At 38.5% G+C, this 19,131-nt stretch overlaps 1 protein-coding gene across 1 annotated transcript in view; it reads left to right on the top strand.

Moving 5' to 3' along the window:
• The window catches only part of RAPGEF5 (Rap guanine nucleotide exchange factor (GEF) 5), a 330,713-nt gene that overhangs the window by 260,299 nt on the left and 51,283 nt on the right, over positions 1-19,131 (top strand). The window contains exons 12-14 of the mRNA XM_006832222.1: positions 7,903-7,981; positions 9,849-9,993; positions 15,054-15,151. Coding sequence (XP_006832285.1) covers positions 7,903-7,981; positions 9,849-9,993; positions 15,054-15,151 — 322 coding nt within the window. The remainder of the gene's footprint in view (positions 1-7,902; positions 7,982-9,848; positions 9,994-15,053; positions 15,152-19,131) is intronic.

The following is a 19,131-nucleotide window of genomic DNA, read 5'->3' on the forward strand; positions in this document are numbered from 1 at the left end:
TGGACTCAAGCTTGGCAACAGTGGTGAGGTTGGCCCAGGATTGGGCATTGTTTCATTCTGCTGTGCATAAGGTCGCCATTGGTCAGTACCAACTCGATGGCACCTAACAACAATAACCCTATATCTTCTGCCCCTCCACCTCTGGCAACCACCAAACTGCTTTGTGTTACCATGTTCTTGTTGTTAAGTACCATCAAGGCAGTTCCGACTCATAACAACCCTGTGTAGATTTCCTTAGGAGCAGCTGGTGGATTTGAACTGCCAGCCTTGTGGTTAGCAGTGCAGTGCTTATCCTATAGCTCCACACTAGGACTCCTTCTGTATCCGTGGTGGTAGTTATGTGCTGTGGACTTGGTTCCGACTCATAGCAACCCTGTGTAGGGTTTCCAAGGCTGTAAATCTTTACGGGAGCAGAAACTTCATCTTTCTCCTGTGGAGAGCTCCATAGTTTAGTAACATTTCAAAAAGCTAGTGTGTGGAACTAAATGTTCAGTAGCTAAGAAGGTAATTAATGCCTATGTACAAAAGGAAGAATGTTGAGATCCTCAAAACAAATTTTATATGTTAAAATTAAAAAGGATTGCATTATTTGGAGAGTGCTTACCGAATCCAGAATGTGACTCTTAAGGTTTGTACTTTTATTCTTTTGTTCACACCTGAACATTGCAAAGCCATCTTATTTGTGTGTAATCAGATTACATAGTACACTTTGGTGCTGCCTCAAAAAATATGGTAAATTGTAACATTCCAGGGCGAGAAATGAGTTCCTTCAAGTGCAAAGCTTTTCTTGGTTCCTTGAAATAAAGGTTAAGTTGAACATTTTCAGAGTACCTTAAATTCCATGGCATCTGAAGTAGAAATGTAGGTTAAGCAAAAGTGCTTAACAGTAATTCAGGGAATGAGTTAGTGCAGAAATGTTCAATGTTCACATTACCATGCTTAGATTAAATGGTTTCTGCAGGCAGTTGTCTGTCAGAACTCTTCATTTGCTTTCTTGGTAATTCACTTTAACAGATGAGTAGTTTCATTATTGCAGTGCATTTTGCTTATGAGAGTTGAAAAAATAATCAGAGTAAATTTCTATAATTGTTCATAAGTAACCCTGGTGTAAACAAGAGGCAGTTGTTAGAATAGAACAAGGGGACGCTGAATGGATTAAAATCAGGAAAGGTGTGTGCCAGAGTTGTGTCCTTTTACCATAACTGGCACTGTGGGATAAAGCACCGGACCACAAGTTCCAGTGGAACCACAAGGTTGCCCATCAGCTGCTCCTTGGAAATCCTGCCCAGGGTTGCTATGAGTTGAAACCAACTTGACGGCACTTAACAACAGCAACATTCAGTCTGTATGCTGAGCAAATAATCAGAGGAGAGCCGCATTCTATGAAGAAGAACATAGCATCAGGATTGGAGGAAGACTCATTAACAACCTGCAATATGCAGATGATATAGCCTTGCTTGCTGAAATCAAAAAGGCCTTAACATACTTACTGATTAAGATCAAAGACCACAGTCTTCAGTAAGGGTTAAACTTCAGTGAAAAGAAAACAAAAATCCTTATGACTAGACCAATAAATAACATGATAGTTATGAAGAAAACATTGAAGTTGTCAAAGACTTCACTTTTTTTGAATCCACAATAAACACATATGGAAATAGCAGTTAAGAAATCAAAAGATGTATGGCATTATGCAAATTTGCTGCACAAGACTTCTTGAGAGTGTTCAAGAGCAAAGGTGTCAGCTTGAGGACTAAGGTGCGCGACCCAAGCCATGGATATGGCAGTTGAACAACGAATAAGGAAACCGTTACAAGAATTGATGCTTTGTGAATTGTGTTGTTGAAGGAGAATATTAAAAGTATTACGGGCTGCCAGAAGAACAAACAAATCTGTGTTGGAAGAAGGACAACCAAAATGCTCCTTAGAAGCCAGGAGGGTGAGACTTTGTATCTCATACCTCAGACACGTATCAGGAAAGACCAGTCCCTGGAGAATCCCATCATGCTTGGTAAAGTTGGAGGATCAGTGAAAAATAAAAAGATCCCCAATGAGATGGATTGACACAGTGGCAGCAGCAGGGGGCTCAAGCATAACAGTTATGAGGATGGCACAGAACTTAGCAGTTGTTTCATTCTGTTGTGTGTAGGATTACTATGACTCAGAACCAAGTCAATGGCACCTCACAGCAACAACAACAATAACCTGGTATGGCACTGAGAGCCCTGGTGTGTGGTACTTTTTAGGAAAAACACTGGAATGCTATCCATGCTAACAGCAAGGTCTGAAATTCAAACCCTTCCAGCCACTCTCAGAAACCCTATACATGGTCACTGGGAGTCCAGAATGATTTGGATGGCACACAAAATCATCAGTTCTGTTTTCTTGTTTGTATTATGACCATCCTAAATATGTATTGTGTCCTGGTGTGGTGCTGTGGGATAATGCACTGGACCACGAGGTTGGTTGAACTGCAAGGTCAGCAGTTCAGATTGACCAGGCACGCCTCAGAAACCCTATACAGGGTCACTATGAATGGGAACCGACTTGAAGGCGCTTAAGAACAATAATTGATAATGTGTTATAAATCCTCACCTCTATGTCTGTGGTTATAACTTTATTTGTGAATGGGGTTCCTTTGTTATGTTAATGAAGCAGGATTAATGCAGGGTGTCTCTTGAGTGCTGGTATGGAGCAGTAGGATAAGCTCTGGATTGCTTACTGAAAGGTCAGTGGTTCAAATCTACCAGCCGCTCTTTGGAAACCCTCTGCAAATCATTATGGGTTGGAACTTACCCAATAGTACTTAACAGCAGCAATGAGGATTTTGAGCCTCTGGAGATATCAAAAGATGAAACAAGTGAGAGAAACAGAGCAAAGGTTAGATGGATGCCATGGCACGTGACGATCTCCAAGGAACTAGGAGTCAGAAGCTCAGGAGTCAAGGACCTTCTGCCAGAGCCAGCAAAGAGAGAATGACTTCTCTGAGTGGCACTCTGAGTTCGAACAGAAATAAAGAAATGTGTTTCTTGAAGCTACCCTCCTGTGGTATTTTGTTACAGCAGCTCTAAAGAACTGAGACACTGTACTCCGTAAGCTTTATAGACATGTAGGTTTTTTGCTTTAAAAAATAATTAAGTTTAGACCTTTTGGTAACATTTAGATCAGTTTCTCTAATTTACCTAGATTTCTATACCAGGACCCTATTAAAAGGGTCTGTACCAAGCCTCTTAATATCCACCATGACACACTCTGATAAAAAGTGTAATGGAAACATAAAAAGGAACTCAGGAAGTATAGTAGGTTATGAGCTGGGCTGCTAACTGCAAGGGCAGTAGTTAGAATCTACGAGTCCCTCCAAAGGAGAAAAAGAAAGCTTTGTACTCCTGTAAAGATTTATAGCATCAAAAACCCTATACAGGTTCACTATGAGTTGGAACCAATCCTGTGGCACACAACAACCACCACCCTACATAAAAGGGGATGTATTAAAAAATAAACACAAGCAATTCTTTTCTATTGCTTTAAAAATAAAACAGTAACAGATGACAGAGAATAGTCTTGTATAAACACCAGTCTAGCTAATTATCGACAAAAATTATGGAACCATTTCTAGCAAGAATTTAGATTTTGACAGCACATTAAGTTCTGCAGTATTTGCCCTCCAGTTTTGATGATTATCAGCTTGTTTCTTTCATACAGCAAGAGTGTTTATTTCCCTGTATTTCAGAACCACTATAAAATAGTCTTTTGCAGAGAGCAAGGAGATTGTTCCCAAAAGGGTGCCTGAATATTTTTGTTATTTAAGGATGAACCACGAATTTGGGATTAGATTTCGTGATTGATTTACTGAATAGAATTTCAAAGAAAAGTTTTTTAGGTGTGTGTATTAATACCTAGACATTCAAAGAGTTAGAAATCAAAATGAATATATCTCTTTATGCAGAATGTTAGTATATATGCCAAGTCTAAATTTGTTTAAATGAAAGTTGCACTTATACGCAAAGGTGCTTTTCTGCCTAGAGTCTTAAACTACTATTAATTAAGCACTATGTAATATAATAGATAATTATAGTGTGTTAATATGGATGCCAGTGGATTTGTGAGTCTTTTAAATGGCTATTGTTGGCTAATAGTCTTCAAGGGATCATTTATATAGGCATTGTGGTGCTAAAAATATCTTTAAATACCAATGGGACTGCTTTTCTTGAAGCATGGCTATTATAAAATGCATTTTTATTTGAAGTACATTGTTTTGAGTACAATTTTTTTTTCCTTCATATCTCTCAATTACTTTCAGAATCTGTGCAGCAAAAATAATGCCAATACTGAAAAAAGGATAAAGGAAAGCTCTTTGTTATATAGAACATTTTTAGAACAATGTCCTTGTTAAATACAGAAAGATTTTAGTTAGGAGTATTGGTAATCCATTGTGTTCATTAGGATTTTAACTGTTTTATCCATTAGGACTTTTTGCTTGAGTTATTTTTATGTGACCATATTGTTTTTATTTTAATTAATATTTCTGTACCAGAGATAATTAGGTAAATGTTGAATATTAAATATGGTAGTAGCTGAGGGAAAATAAGCATTTCTGGGTCAAAGCCCTTAGCAAAATATTGTCATGTGTGATTTGATTAATTGATTGCCAAATGGATTTGCCACCATCCAACAAGATCTCATAGTCACTCAGTTCAGTATCTGGTTATTCCACAATGGAATGACTGGTTATGTCAAAGTGAATGGTGTTCTTTTTAATCTCATCCACTAATGGATTAAATCTTGATTAGAGAAAAACTCCATCCTCATCAAATAAAGCTAAGTGAAAGGACATTCCAGAGATTGGTCTTATATGTCAAATTAAACATTTGAAAGTCTAGCATGTCAAAGAAGAAAATGTTAGGAGTGAAAGAAAGGAAATAGTAACAGCTGGTAGCTAAGCAGCACTAGGTAAAAATGTGAAGTTCCCCACCTCCACCATTCAAGTGGAGAGAGAGGGGTCTTTATACTGAGAGAACAGGGACAAGGTAGGGGATTAATGATTGGAGCTAAGATTAGCTTCAAGTCCTTTAAAATGCAGGGAGGAGTCAGGTACTTAGATGTGAGGCGTCAGCCAGTTCATTAATTCTTGGTTACAGCATCATCTAGTCAGCATCTCATGATTATAGTCAGTTCTTGGGAGCATACTTCCCTAATGATTTACATCCTGTACTGTTTGGTTAATTATAAACGCATTCTTCTTGGGGAACAATCATTTACATTTTGACTTGTTGTTAAGTGCCTTCCATAGGACCTTATTTATGCAGGGTTTATGAGGAGCTGCCAATGAATTTTGAACCACTGACTTCCCATTCCAATGATCTTACGGTCCAATGCTTATCCTACAGCATCACACTAACTTGATTACGTCTTCCAAAACTTGATTACGTCTTCCAAAAACATTTTGCATCCCCCTTTTGAAGAAACCTCTGCTAGGAGGCACTGATCACTCACAGTGAGCACCTGCTGGGAGGACCTTGTCTGTTTCTTGAGGAGCTTCAGTTAATAAACTATTTTCTTCACCTTGCTGTGCTAATCGGACTCGTCTTCAAGATGAATGAGATTTTATGGGGAGCATCTTAATGACCACATTCGAGGAACATTTCTCAGTTCAGAATAGAACAATAGAGATCCAAGAAGACAAAAGGGAGGTGATGAAACAACAAGGTCTTTAGTAAAAGCCTATAAAACAAGCATGATTTTATATGAAGGGTCAAGTGGTTGTGAAGTACAGCATTTTATGAATAAATTGCATTGGATTAAAGTAAAATAGCGTTTTATAATTATAATAATAGAAACGATGAATATAAAGATTCCAAACTAAAGTAGAAATTATTTTTTCCACCATCCACCCCAAGAGGAAAACGAATGATTTATAATGTCAGTTAAGGAAGGAACAGGATTCAACACTCTGCATTGCTTATGGAGTCCTGGTGTGGTGCTGTGGGTTAATACGTTGGACTGCAAGGTCCATTTGAACTGCAAGATTGGTGGTTCAAGCTCACCAGCAGCTCCTCAGAAACCCTATAGAGGATCACTTTGTGTTGGAACCAATTTGACAGTACTTAACAACAACAATGGAAAGCATAATGATATTAGAGCTATTATTAGGAATATACACATAACAATCAGTTTTCATAACATAGGGGCTGTCTAAGAATGGGTTCTCTAGAGGAAAAAACCGCAGTGAGGCATACGTACATATATCCAGGAAATGGCTCACACATTGCTGGCTGGCAAGTCCCACATCCATGTGTGACTTCAGGCTAGAGACTTCTCCTGGTTCATTGGGTTGCAGGTGTTGACATATCCAAAATCATCAGGTCAGATGGCAGGCTGCCAACTCATATTCTAAGAACCAGGAGTCAGAAGATGGTGAACTGGATGCAGAATTGAGAGAGTGGGAGCTTTGCTGGAACATATCCGTGTATATGGAAAGTTGAATTTTTTTGCAGGCCATACACCCAAGGAGCTCTGGTAGCGTAGTGGTTACGAATCAGGCTGTGAACTGCAAGGTCAGCAGTTCGAAACTACCAGCCGCTCCGTGGGAGAAAGATGAGGCTTTCTGCTCCCGTAAAGATTTACAGCTTCGGAAACCCTGGTACAGGGTCTCTGTGTGTCAGAACTGACTCACCGACACTTAACAACACTACCACCCAAGGAAACTCAGCTTTCAAATGATTGGCTGCTCACATCAAATCACAAGATAAAAGATGATTTACATATGTGCCAAAACCCTGAGAATCACAACCTGGTGAGGTTGATGCATAACTTGAACCATCACAGATGCCTCTTTGTATAGTAATAAGGAGTTTGAAGGCCATTCAGTATTGAAGAACTACTTCTCTCTCTGTAGTCATTTTCAGTACTCATTTCTTGGAGTTCCAGGGGTGGAATACTTTAAAACACTCTCGAGTATATTTAGTCATAACTTTGACATGATGTGCCATAATAGCTCATCCTGTTTGAGGTACAAATGATTATACTAGTGAGATACAATGCACTCAAGCATAACAATTGTGAGTGAACAGTGTTTCATTTCTGTGTGTGTAGTGTCACCATAAGTCGAAATTGACTCACTGGCATGTAACAACAACAACCTGACAAAATCTCTACTTAGCATTCTACATATGACCTTTTCTCCTATGTTCGAAATTATTTTAGAGGTCAGAGTTTACCATGTTCTATGGAAACTGGACTTTTCCAAAAACATTCAAGGCAAAGAGGCAATAAAAATGGAGCCTGATTTTGTTGGTTCAAGTGTGGAAAAGGATCCAGGAGGGAGCATGTTGTGATCTGTTTCACCTGCTCTCTGCTTTTCAGAGGCCTGTCTCTCTTCACAACACTAGGAAATCACTCACGACTTTCCCAGCTTCTTACCAATGCATTTATAAGAAAAAGGTGAATGGCCTTTGAACTTGAATGTGTCCTCTGGGTTTTATTATCCCTTGTTCTTGGCTTAGACATGGGTAAGTGGCTGTGGAAAGCCTTAATTTCTTAAATTACACAGGCTTCATTCCCAATAGGACTGGAGTGCATACTCCAGAAATCTCATAAAATTTATTTAAGTGCATTATTAATGCATTGGCTTTCTATAGCATCTTTACCCACAAACAGAAATGACGTTTTAGAGGGGAGAAATGGCCAAGGTTTTATGTTCAGAGCTTTGCAATAAAAAATATCTTATTGCTTGAGGCATTCTATGTAAGGAGTTGTGAAAAAACATCTTAACTTTAATAAATGTGTATTTTGTGGCTAACATTCGTCTAATGCCCACCACCATGTAGCACACCGATATACCCATGCACACTTTCTGGAGTCAGGATAAACCCGTGTTTACATTGTGTTTATTGTCTTTCTTTGCAGAGACGCTCCTTGATGACTTCCTCCTCACGTACACTGTTTTCATGACAACCGATGACTTGTGCCAGGCGCTGTTAAGGCAATATCCTTCATTAACTTCAGGACACTGTGCCATCTTTCTCTTAGACAGATGTCTCACATTAGGAATTAACTGCTTTTCTTAATTTACTCAACCCCATGCTAGGGTGTGGACATGTTAAATATTAATGTCACGATGTCTGAGGTACGAAATGAAACAGAATAGACCTGAAGCGTTGGTAATGAAGTGCCACTGTTTTCATAGTCTTCGTTGTGGGTAGACTGGATGATTTCTATCATGTTTTCTTTAAAGTTGTGCTTCATGACTGCTTTGAAATCGAGGTACATTTGGCCTAGTAGTTAAGCCCCAGAATCAAGAGGTGGAATGCGTTGGCGTTATCACATAGTACCTAGATTAAGAAGGGACTCGATCACAGTTACTGTCAGACCACTTCCATATGTGATATCATGTTTCTGGGCAATTTGCCCACATGGGAGAGCCAACCCAAACCCTGGAATCAACTGCCAATGTTTCAGAGTTTTATCACTGCATACTCTTTTAGAACGATGGATGTGATTGGAAGATGAATCACTGGTTAGGGAAGCCTTATAGTTTTATCCATTAGCTAGAAGAGATGTAGCAGGGAATCATCGAAAGACACACACACAGAAACTCCAAATAGGCCTACTGAAAGTCTCCAATTGGGCTTAATGCCCCACTGTGTTTAAAGAAGATGCTTCAGAAGTGTAAATGTTTTCATTAAACCAACCCAAAAAATTCTACTATAGCCCAATGAAAAATTCTTGAAGAATGCATTGGGGCAGATATTTGAGGGGGCTTCAGAAAATTCAAGGACGTTTTCCATTAACCTTTTTTAAATGAGAAACACTTTATTGTGAATTTGAATGAAGGTTTACAGAGCCGATCATTGGTTTTACATTGATGAACTCCTCTTCATTTCATCTCAATGATTGCAGTCCCCTCCCTGTAACAAGTTATCCCACTTCTTGTGGTTCTCAGGAAACCCTGCTCTACCCTGCAGGCTCACCATGAAACTTTTTAGAACCAAGCCATAAAACAGATCTTAAAACATAAGCTAATTTTTAATTCAGAGACTTTCAAGAGTATATACAGGTTTTTTTCTAGATATTCTAAATACAGTGTGGGAGAAAGATGAGTCAGTCAGCTTCTAGAGGGATTCACAGCCTTAGAAACCCTTATGGAGCAATTTACCTCTGTCCTGTAAGATTGCTGTGAGTTGGAATCTACTCGATGGCACAGGTTTTGGGTTCTTTGGGTTGGTAACAATTGTGTAAGCATTTAGATTATTTCCTATTGTTGCTTTTTTATTTTACTGAAAAATTTTAATTAATACTTCTTTTTTACCAATGCCATTGCACATTTTTCCAATTCTTCTTTCAAATAAATTCCTGGGGGTAGGCATTTGATTCATCTCATACATGCTCTTCCAGAAGGGCTGTACTAATCTGTTTATTTGGGATGACCTTAGAGGCAGTTATACAGTATGAATTTCTGAGGATCAAAGACTGTCTGGCCTAGTTCTGATACAAGTTTCATTGAAGTAGTGTTCACCTTTGTAGTGGGGCCAGATCTCCTGTTGATCCACCTTGAGATTAATGAGTTGCCTGATTTTTAGCCCCATTTACTGCTTGCTGCCTGTGGAACTGTCAACAGCTGCCAATACAGTGTCTCACTGCTACCTTCATGAGCTGCCATTGGACATCCTTCCATCATTTCCCTGGATCTGATATTGTTTTCAGTGCATGCCATTTTCCCTTCCTGCATGCTTACATATTTGTAGATTCTTTGAAAAGATGCTTTAGCGTTTGTTTGTTTGTTTGTTTTTTAAAACAGTAAATGAATCTCTTTTATTTTCAGCAATGTAATATTATTCCTTAACCATTTGCACTTATTCTGCTAAGAAGTATCAGGGCAAAGAAGAAAACTCCGATGTTCCTTGTAGGAAACGTAAAGTCTTACATCTTGTTTCCCAGTGGATTACACTGTACAAAGACTGGTTACATGAAGATGAACATTCAAAAATGTTTTTAAAGGTAATGTAAGACTTCTTCATATTCTTCTATGCCAAATGATGGGTTTTATTATTAGTTATGCATTTCGAAAATCTCATTTGTAAGTGACAGTCACTCAACTCTTTCAAAAATATAATTCAAAGAAAGTATAAATTCATTTTGGCCACTGAGGCCTGATACTCCCTACATAGATAGAAACTTAATCTTTTACATTTTAAACTATGAAAAATAAGATAGAAATCCATGTTTGTTTGTTTTTTAATGGCATTATAGGATCAACACTGCACTGTGAACCATGAGGTCGGCAGTTCAAATACACCAAACCCTCTATGGGGTCACTATGAGTCGGAGCTGACTCGATGGCACTTCGCAACAACTGAGAACACACACAGCAGAGCATACACCAGTTTAGCACCTTCTCCATGTACATTCCTCACACTGTGTGACCATTCCCACCTTTTCTGAATTGTTTCTCCCCCATTAACACAAACTCACTGCCCATATGCTTCCTGTCTGATCTCTCAAGTTGCTGTTGTCAATTTGGTCCCATACAGATAGTTCTTAAGAGAGCATAGGCAGACATTCGTTACTAGTTACCGAAAACCAATTGCTTGGTTTTGAGATTTCAGAGCAATTTTTGTTTTTAAAATTTTTATTGTGAGTTATGTGATAGTTTACATGGGAGAACATTAGCTTTTATGTTCATCCTACTATATTTCGTTTCATTGCAATGAATACAGTCCCTTCCATACATCATCAAACAACCAAAGGGTATACCCTGCAAGCCTGCCCCACTGGCCGGCAGCACACAGCCCCTCTCCCTCCCTAAGTCTGGAGACCCCAGCACTCCATCTCTTCACATCAGCATCTCTGCCTCTATCTCTGGTGTCATGGCTTCTCTGGGTAGGGTCCTGCACTCCGCTCCTCTCCCTTGATGGTCCCAGGGACCTCTACTCCTGGAATGCAAAATCAACCACTCACCGCCTTTTGCTACAAAATGTCTACCTTTACATTTCCAACCCTCACAGTCAGCCCTGATAGCACTTATTCACTATTATATCACAAGAGTCTTATCCCCATCACCTTTGATCAGCCCTATCCAGGCAGATTAGAAATCACTCAGTGGAGATTCTACCTTGCCCCACACTCTCGAACTAGTCTCCCTCTTGAAAGCTTTTAAGCCAGTCACTTCTTACCTTTGTAGCCCCGCCCCCCCTTTTGATAGCCAATGTCTAAGTTGCCCATCTCTGTCAACCCTACCTACCGAGGCAATGGGAATGATCCTCACTGTAAAGATTTGTTCCTCTTTAGAGCTGCTACAGCCATAGTATAGGTCAAGTTCATCAAATTGTAGAATTGTAGCAGATTACTCTTTTTTCCTCTTCTTTCTTCTTCTAGTCGAGTTCTGATCATGTAGCCATTGAAACTAGGTCAAGTGGGTACTATTTGCAAATATGAGTGTTCTTGTACCTCTCCCCTTACTTCGTATCAGCTGAACGCTTAACTCTCCACTCTAGTCCACTGTGGCCATGTCCCTGTCTCTGGACCCAGGAATCCCCAGGTCTCACCTTACTGTTGGCCAACCAGGTCTCCATCTGGGTTTACAGGAGTCTGTTGAACCATGGTCGGACTTAGCTTACAACTTCTTTGCTGTTTTTCCCACACTTCCCCCTTATCAAGTGATCAACGTGGTCACCAATCAGAGCGCATGCATGCTCATGTATTCCCCTTGAGTCTTAGTCTTGGAAGGGGTTTCCCTTTAGAGGGGGACCTGACCACTTTCCTTGATGGCTCCTAAGTAAACAACTTGCTTGTTCTTGTAGTAGTCAATCAGACTGCCATTATTGTTTTTCATTTTTCCTGTCTGTCTTTCTTTTAAGAAATATCTTCTGTTCTTTTAGCCACTCCAGGCTGGTCTGCTTGTCATTTCAAATGGAAATTTCCCACCTCAGAAGATTCTGGATGGGGTTCAGAATTCCACCTATGGTTTTATGTAATGCAGAGGCTCTGCGGGAAGCCTCCTTCATTGGGCAAGTTCTATCCCCATTTTAGGTATTGCAATCAGTTATAGGCAGAAGACAGACTTACAAGCTTTCTTTGGTGATGTTTCTCGCTATTCCTTTCTTTCCCCCTCAAGTATCTATTTTACAATGGTAGGCAAGGGAAACCAACATTCAAAAGACAGCCAAGCATCTTAACATTATTTCCCCTCTTTTACCCATTCAAACCATGCATCAGTCCCTGTATCCCAGAGCCCTGTTGTTCTGAGGTTGTGCATACATCATTATTTACCTCTGTCCCACTTAGTCCATGCAAACCTGCCTAACTGTTCTCCCACCTTGTTCTTCCATTCTCCTCCCACTTCTTGTGTATTGCCCACCCCCAGCACCCAAGCTATCCTGTGTCTAATCCCTACCTTGGCTCCACCTTCCCTTCCTTCCCCTCAGTCCACCCCATACATCCTGGTAATCAGCAAAGAATTTTTCCCCCCCAAATTTTAGTATGGGTTCTTTTTCTTAATCTTTTATAATAATGGTTTTATGCAGTATTTCTCCTTTTGTGAATGACTAATTTCACTCAGCATAATGTCCTCAAGGTTCATCCATGTTATGCGGTAGCTTGCAGCTTCCTTGTTATTCTTCAAGGTAGCATAATATTCCATTGAGGGTATGGAAGTTTGTTTATCCATTCTTCCGTTGATTGGCATTTAGGCTGTCTCCATCTTTTTGCTATTGTAAATAAGGCTGCTGTGAACATTGGTGTGCATATATCTACTCGTGTTATGGCTTATAGTTCTTGTGGGTAAACACCAAGTGGAGAATTGCTGGATCTTAAGGTATTTCTATTTACAACCTTCTGAGGAAGTGCCATATTGCTTTCCAGAGTGGTTGGACCATTTTGCAATCCCACCAGCAATGCAGGAGTGTCCCTTTCTCTGTATCCTCACCAGCATTTATTGTCCTCTAATTTTTTGATCTTTGCTGTTATTGCTGGTATGAGATGATACCTCATTGTTGTTTTGATTTGCATCTCTCTAATGGTTAGTGATCGTGAACATTTCTTCATTTGTTTGTTGGCTGCCCGGATCTCCTCCTTGGTGAAGTGTCTGTTCATGTCCTGTGCCCATATTTTAATTGGGTTATTTGTCTATTTCTTGTAAAGGTGTTGTAGTTTCCTGTATATTTTAGAAATTAGTCCCTTGTCCGATGTGTTGTTGCAAAAGATTTTTTTCCCATTCTGTGGGCTCCTTTTTACTCTTTTGGTGAAGTCTTTTGATGCACATAAGTTTTTAATTTTTAGTATGTCCCAATCATCTATTTGGTCTACTTTTGTTTGTGTTGTTTTCAAAACGTTTGGTAGTCTGTATATGCCCTGTAAGAGCCCTCACATTTGTCCCTATTTTTTCATTGATGGCCTTTATAATTCTGGGATTCTTTAATCCATGATGACTTGGTTTTTGTGTAAGGTGTGAGGTAAAAGTGTTGTTCAATCTTCTGCATATCGCTTTCCAGTTCTGTTCAGGGCATATTTTTTATTTCAGGTTTAAAGATTATCTAAGGGCAAGAGTCTTTGGGGTTATTCCAGTCTCCTTGACTCCAGAAAATCTGAACTTCATTAAAATTTGAGACTCTATTCTTCATTTGTCTCTTTTGATCAGGGTTCTTTTATAGAATCATCGATCAAAGCATTAAGTCAGCGGGCACCATCCAGTTCTTTTGGTCTCCTAGCAAAGGAGGCAGTTGTTCACAAGGCAACACGTTCCATTGGTAGAAGGGAAATTTTATATCCACAGATTTAAGGTTATTAATTTATTAATTTTATGTAAATCATGAGGATTTTGATTGCACATGAAATAATTAAAGAAGATACAAGCAAAACATACTTCAGAACTTTCTGATATTGCTTAATACATTGAGATTTATTTTAAGTTTAACCTGTTAGTTTCATTGTGTTAACTCTGACTTGTGGTGACCCATGTGTGTCAGAGCATGAATCTGATCCATTGGGCTTTCAGTAGCTAATTTTTCAGAAATAGATGGCCAGGCCTTTTATCTGAGGTGCTTTGGTTAAGCTGTTAGTGCCATTGAATCTGTTCTGACTCGTAGTGACGCTTTATAGGGCCCTTTTCCAAGGCTGGAAATCTTTGCAGAAGCAGAAGACATCAAGCTTCTTGATGGAGTCAGATCTCTTCAGTTAGCATCCAAGTACATTAACAGTTACACCGCCCAGGGACTCCAGTTTGAATTAAGCAGACTCATACAGACCATATTTGGATGAAACAGTTTCATTTCAAAGTTATACTGAGAATATATAGTTCATGAAACAATTTCATGACATGGTATATTTGGAAAATTTTGAACACTAATGTTTTATAAAATAGATAGTAACCTAGATTTACATTTCAGATTTAGAAAAACAGATCTACTTGTTTAATCATTAATAGGCTGTGATAGATATCTTTTCAGCACAGATGATTCTTTGTAGATGAGAGTACGTACTTGGATTCCTTGGCCACTGCAGCCATATTAGGAATGCAAGTTAATGTGGAGAGGCAGTAGAATGGAATTTGAGCAAGGGAGAGCTGTTTTAGATTCTGCCTAAACAGATTCTGCCTTTCATAAAGGAACTGTTTTGCATTCAGCATTCAGGTGTCATTTAGATAGTCCATTAAAAACTAATCTAACCAATTCTTGGACTAAGTGCCTTGTTATTTTTCAAAGCAGCTGGTTATTTGCATTAATTTCTTTTTAAATTTTTCTTACAAATAATTTTATAGATATTATTGGGGGGGAAAGGGGGGAGAAGCTAAGCCTGGGCATTTCAAACAGCCAGTCACGGGATCTTTGAAGTGTTCAGCATTCCCTCCTTGCAGCCCCTAAACACTGACAGATACAGAGCCAGGAAGTTGAGTGAGGAGTAGTGTGCAATTTCACTCAGGATCTCATTGGCACTTGGTTTCACCTCCTAGCACCAATTGAGATTCCATTTTCCCCTTGGGCAGGGTAGCCAGTGTATGTGTCTTAATTCTTACAAAGTGGACAAGAAACCATTTCAACTGCCATTTGTGTTGTCTCCTCCAGACTATATACAGGAATGTACTAGATGACGTATATGAATATCCAATACTTGAAAAAGAATTGAAAGAATTTCAAAAGATTCTTGGGATGCATCGTCGCCAGTAAGTATTTTTTTTTTTTTTTTTGCTATAGTTATTCAAAGAAAGCAGCGGCAGCAAATGTAGCTTTGGGAGTGTTTTCTACATCAAACTGGTTTTGAACATTTTGACTTTAGGATGCATCTAGATTCTTCAGTTTTTGTAGTAGTAAATTGTGTGTTTTGTTTTCATATTTCAAAAGGAGTGAATGAATACTACATCAAACCTTTTGGCTTTTTCTCTTTAATCTGATTTGATATGGTCGAAATAAACTGGGCCGTAACAACCTGGGTGCATAGAAAACATTTCTTATTTACTAAAGTATTATTTAATTTTCAAAGTCTTAGTATTTAACTTGTCATCTTTAGACTCCTAGCTGTCTCTAAGGCATAAGAATTTAGTATTTGAGAAAGCATATGTGTATATCTTAATTATAGTAAGAAACAAATAACTGTAACATTTACCATTTCAACCATATTTACGCATGCAATTCAATGACATTAAATACCTCCATCATGTTGTGGAATCGTATCTGTTCCAAATTTTTGGTCACCCTTAGCAGAAACTCAGTGTCCCTTAAGTAGTGTTGCTGACTCATGCGACCCTGCACACAACAGAATGAAACACTGCCCGGTCCTGCACCATCCGACAGTTGCTATGCTTGAGTCCATTGCTGCTGCCACTGTGCCAGTCCATCTCATTGGGGATCTCCCTCTTTTTTTGCTAACTCTCTGCTTTACCAAGCTTGAGGCCCCTTTTCAGAGACTGATCCCTCTTTTTAACATGTCTAAAATATGAAAAACATAAAGTCTCGCCATCCTGCCTTCTAAGGAGCATTCTGGCTGTACTTCTTCCAACACAGATTGTTTTGTTCTCTGGCAGTCCATGGTGCTTTCAAGATTCTTCTCCAACATCATAAATCAAATGTAAGAATCCTTCTGAAGTCTTCCGTAGTCACTATCCAACTTTCATATATGAGGTTATTGAAAAATACTATGGCTTGGAACACACACAGGCCCACCTTAGTCCTCAATCTGATATTTTTACTCTTGAACACTTTAAAGGTCTCGGTGCAGCACATTTGCCAAATGAAGTACATCGTTTGATTTTTTGACTGCTGCTTCCGTGAGTGATTATGGATTCATGTAAAATCAAAACCTTGACAACTTCCATCTTTTCTTAATTTATCATTTATCATCATGCTACGTATTGGTCCAGCAGTGTTGTTGTTTAGTGCTGTTGAGTTGGTTCTGATTTATAGCGAGCTTGTATAGGGTTTCCAAGGAGTGACTGGTGGGTTTAAGCTGCCAACCTTGATACTCAGCAGTCAGTGCTTATCCTGCCGTACCACACCGGGTCCAGCGATAGCTCCCTCTTTGCCCTCCCACTGTTCTTTGGTCAGATAATCAATTTTTATCTCCATGCTGTTGCCTCTTCTGGAGTCCTGATATGGTGCTGTAGGATAAGCACTGGACTGCAAGGAACTGTGAATCACAGGGTTGGCAGTTCAATCTCAGCTGCTCCTTGGAAACCTTATACAGGGTCGCTGTGAGTCAGAATAAACTAAGTGGCACTTAACAACATCAACAGTTGCCTCTTCTAGATATTTCATAAAGTGGGACCATAAAATGTGTATCTTTTTGTGTCTGGCTTTTTTCACTCATCATGTTTTTATGGTTCATTCATGCCATATCATGTGTCAGAAATTCATTTCTCATTATAGCGGAATCCTCTCCCTTGTCTGTGGACCATATTCTGTTTATTTATTTGATGGACATTTGGGTTGTTTCCACCTTTTGACTGTTGTATATAGTGCTAAAACAATCACTGGTTTATAACAATTTGTTTTCCTGCTTTCAAGTCTTTTGGCTATACTCATACTTAGGAGTGGAATTGCTGGATCATATGTTTAACTATTTTATTTTTGTGTGTGCCTAAGAACCTTTTTTGCAATAGTAATATCTCATACAATATTTGTACTTTCTGACAAACCACCAGACTGTTTTTTTTCTATAGCATCTGCACCATTTTACAGTCGTCATCAGCAATAGATGAGGTTTCCAATCTCTTCAGATCTTTGCCAACACTTATTTTTTTGTGGGACAGGGTGGAGAGGGGTGGGGTTGTTTTTCCATTTTTCTGATTGGAGTCATCCTATTGTCGGTGAAACGGTGTCTTTGTGGCTCTGGTTTGCATTTCCCTTAAATCTAATAACATTGAGTATTTTTTCATGTGTCTGCTACCCATTGCATAGTTTTGTTGGTAAAATATCTAGTCAAGTTCTTTTGATTGGGTTTTTTTGTTGTTATTGTTGTTGTTGAACTATAAGAGTTGTTTATATGTTCTTATTAGCAAATATTCTTATAGCTCCCAAATATTTTTTTTTCCCCATTCTGTAGATTGGCTCATTACTTTATTGATAAAATCTCTTGGTGCATTTACTTTTTAATTTTGGTGAAGTTCACTTTATCTGCTTTGGTTGTTGTTCATCATGCTTTTGGTGTCATAGCTAAGAATTCATTGTCAAAAATCAGATCTTCAATCATTACCCCTATATTATGTCTTGGTATGGCACTGTGGGTTAATGCATTGGACTGCAAAATTGGTTTGAACTGCGGTTCCAGCTCACCAGCTGCTCCTTGGAACCCCTTTACAGAGTCACTATGGATTGGAACTGACTCGACAGCACTTAATAACATATAGTGTCCTAAAAGCTGTATGGGTTACATGTAGGTCACTAATCCATTTTGACTTAATTTTCATTTATAATGTGAAGTATAGGTTCATTCTGTTACATATGGACATCCAGTTGTCCCAGCATCATTAAATGCAGAGACTATTATTTCCCTATTGAATGGACTTGACACTTTGTTGAAAATCAGTTGATCATACATTTATGATTGGATTCTGAATTCTACTCAATTGGTTTATATGTCTAGCATTACACCCCAGTACCAGACTTCTTGGCTTGTTAAATAGCTTTATATGATATTTTAAAATTGGGACATGTCTTTGTTCTTTTTCAAGATTGTTTTGAATATTCAGAAGCATCCCCCCTTCCCAATTCTATATAAATTTGATGATTGTCTTTTCCAGTTTTGCAAAGGTTGTTAGAATTTAGAAGGGTATTGCATTGAATTTATAGATTTCTTTGGGTCCTATTGACATTTTAATAATATAAAGGCTTCCAGTCCATGAACATGGAATGCTTTCCCATTTATTTCAGTCTGCTTTAAATTTGTTCTGCAATGTGTTATACTTTTGGGTATTAGAAGGTTTTCACCTCTGTGGTTACATTTACTCCTAGGTATTTTATTCTTTTAGGTGCTATTATAAATGGAGTTGTTTTCACTAATTTAATTTTCAGATTGTTCATATTAATGTATTGAAATCCAACTCATGTTTGTCTGTTGACTTTGTAACTCTACAACTTTGCAGGATTCATTTATTAGCTCTCATAGGTTTTTTGTGAATTCTTTGTGATTTCTCGGTATCAGGTCAAATCATTTGCAAATAGAGTAGTTTTGCATCACCCTTCCTGATTTGTTACACCTTGTGTTTCTTTTTCTGCTTAATTGCTCTGCTAGGAGTTTCATTACAATATTGAACAACAGAGCATGCTTGGTTTGTTATTGATTTCAAGGAGAAATTTTAAAGTTTAAAATATATATATTTTATTATATTTTTGGCAAACAAAAAAGAAAAGAAAAACCTTATGATCCAGCAATTTCTCTACTTGATATTTACCCACAAGAAACACGAGCCATAACACAAGTAGATATATGCACACCAGTGTTCATAGCAGCACTATTTACAATAGCAAAAAGATGGAGATAGCCTAAGTGCCCATCAACTGAAGAATGTATAAACAAATTGTGGTATATACACACAATGGAATACTATGCTACCTTGAAGAACAACAAGGAAGCTGTACGCTATCACATAACATAGATGAACTTTGAGGACATTCTGTTGAGTGAAATTAGTCACAAAGAAGAAATACT

This window comes from Chrysochloris asiatica, unplaced genomic scaffold (genome assembly GCF_000296735.1).
Source record: "Chrysochloris asiatica unplaced genomic scaffold, ChrAsi1.0 scaffold00006, whole genome shotgun sequence".
NCBI classification, from domain to species: domain Eukaryota; kingdom Metazoa; phylum Chordata; class Mammalia; order Afrosoricida; family Chrysochloridae; genus Chrysochloris; species Chrysochloris asiatica.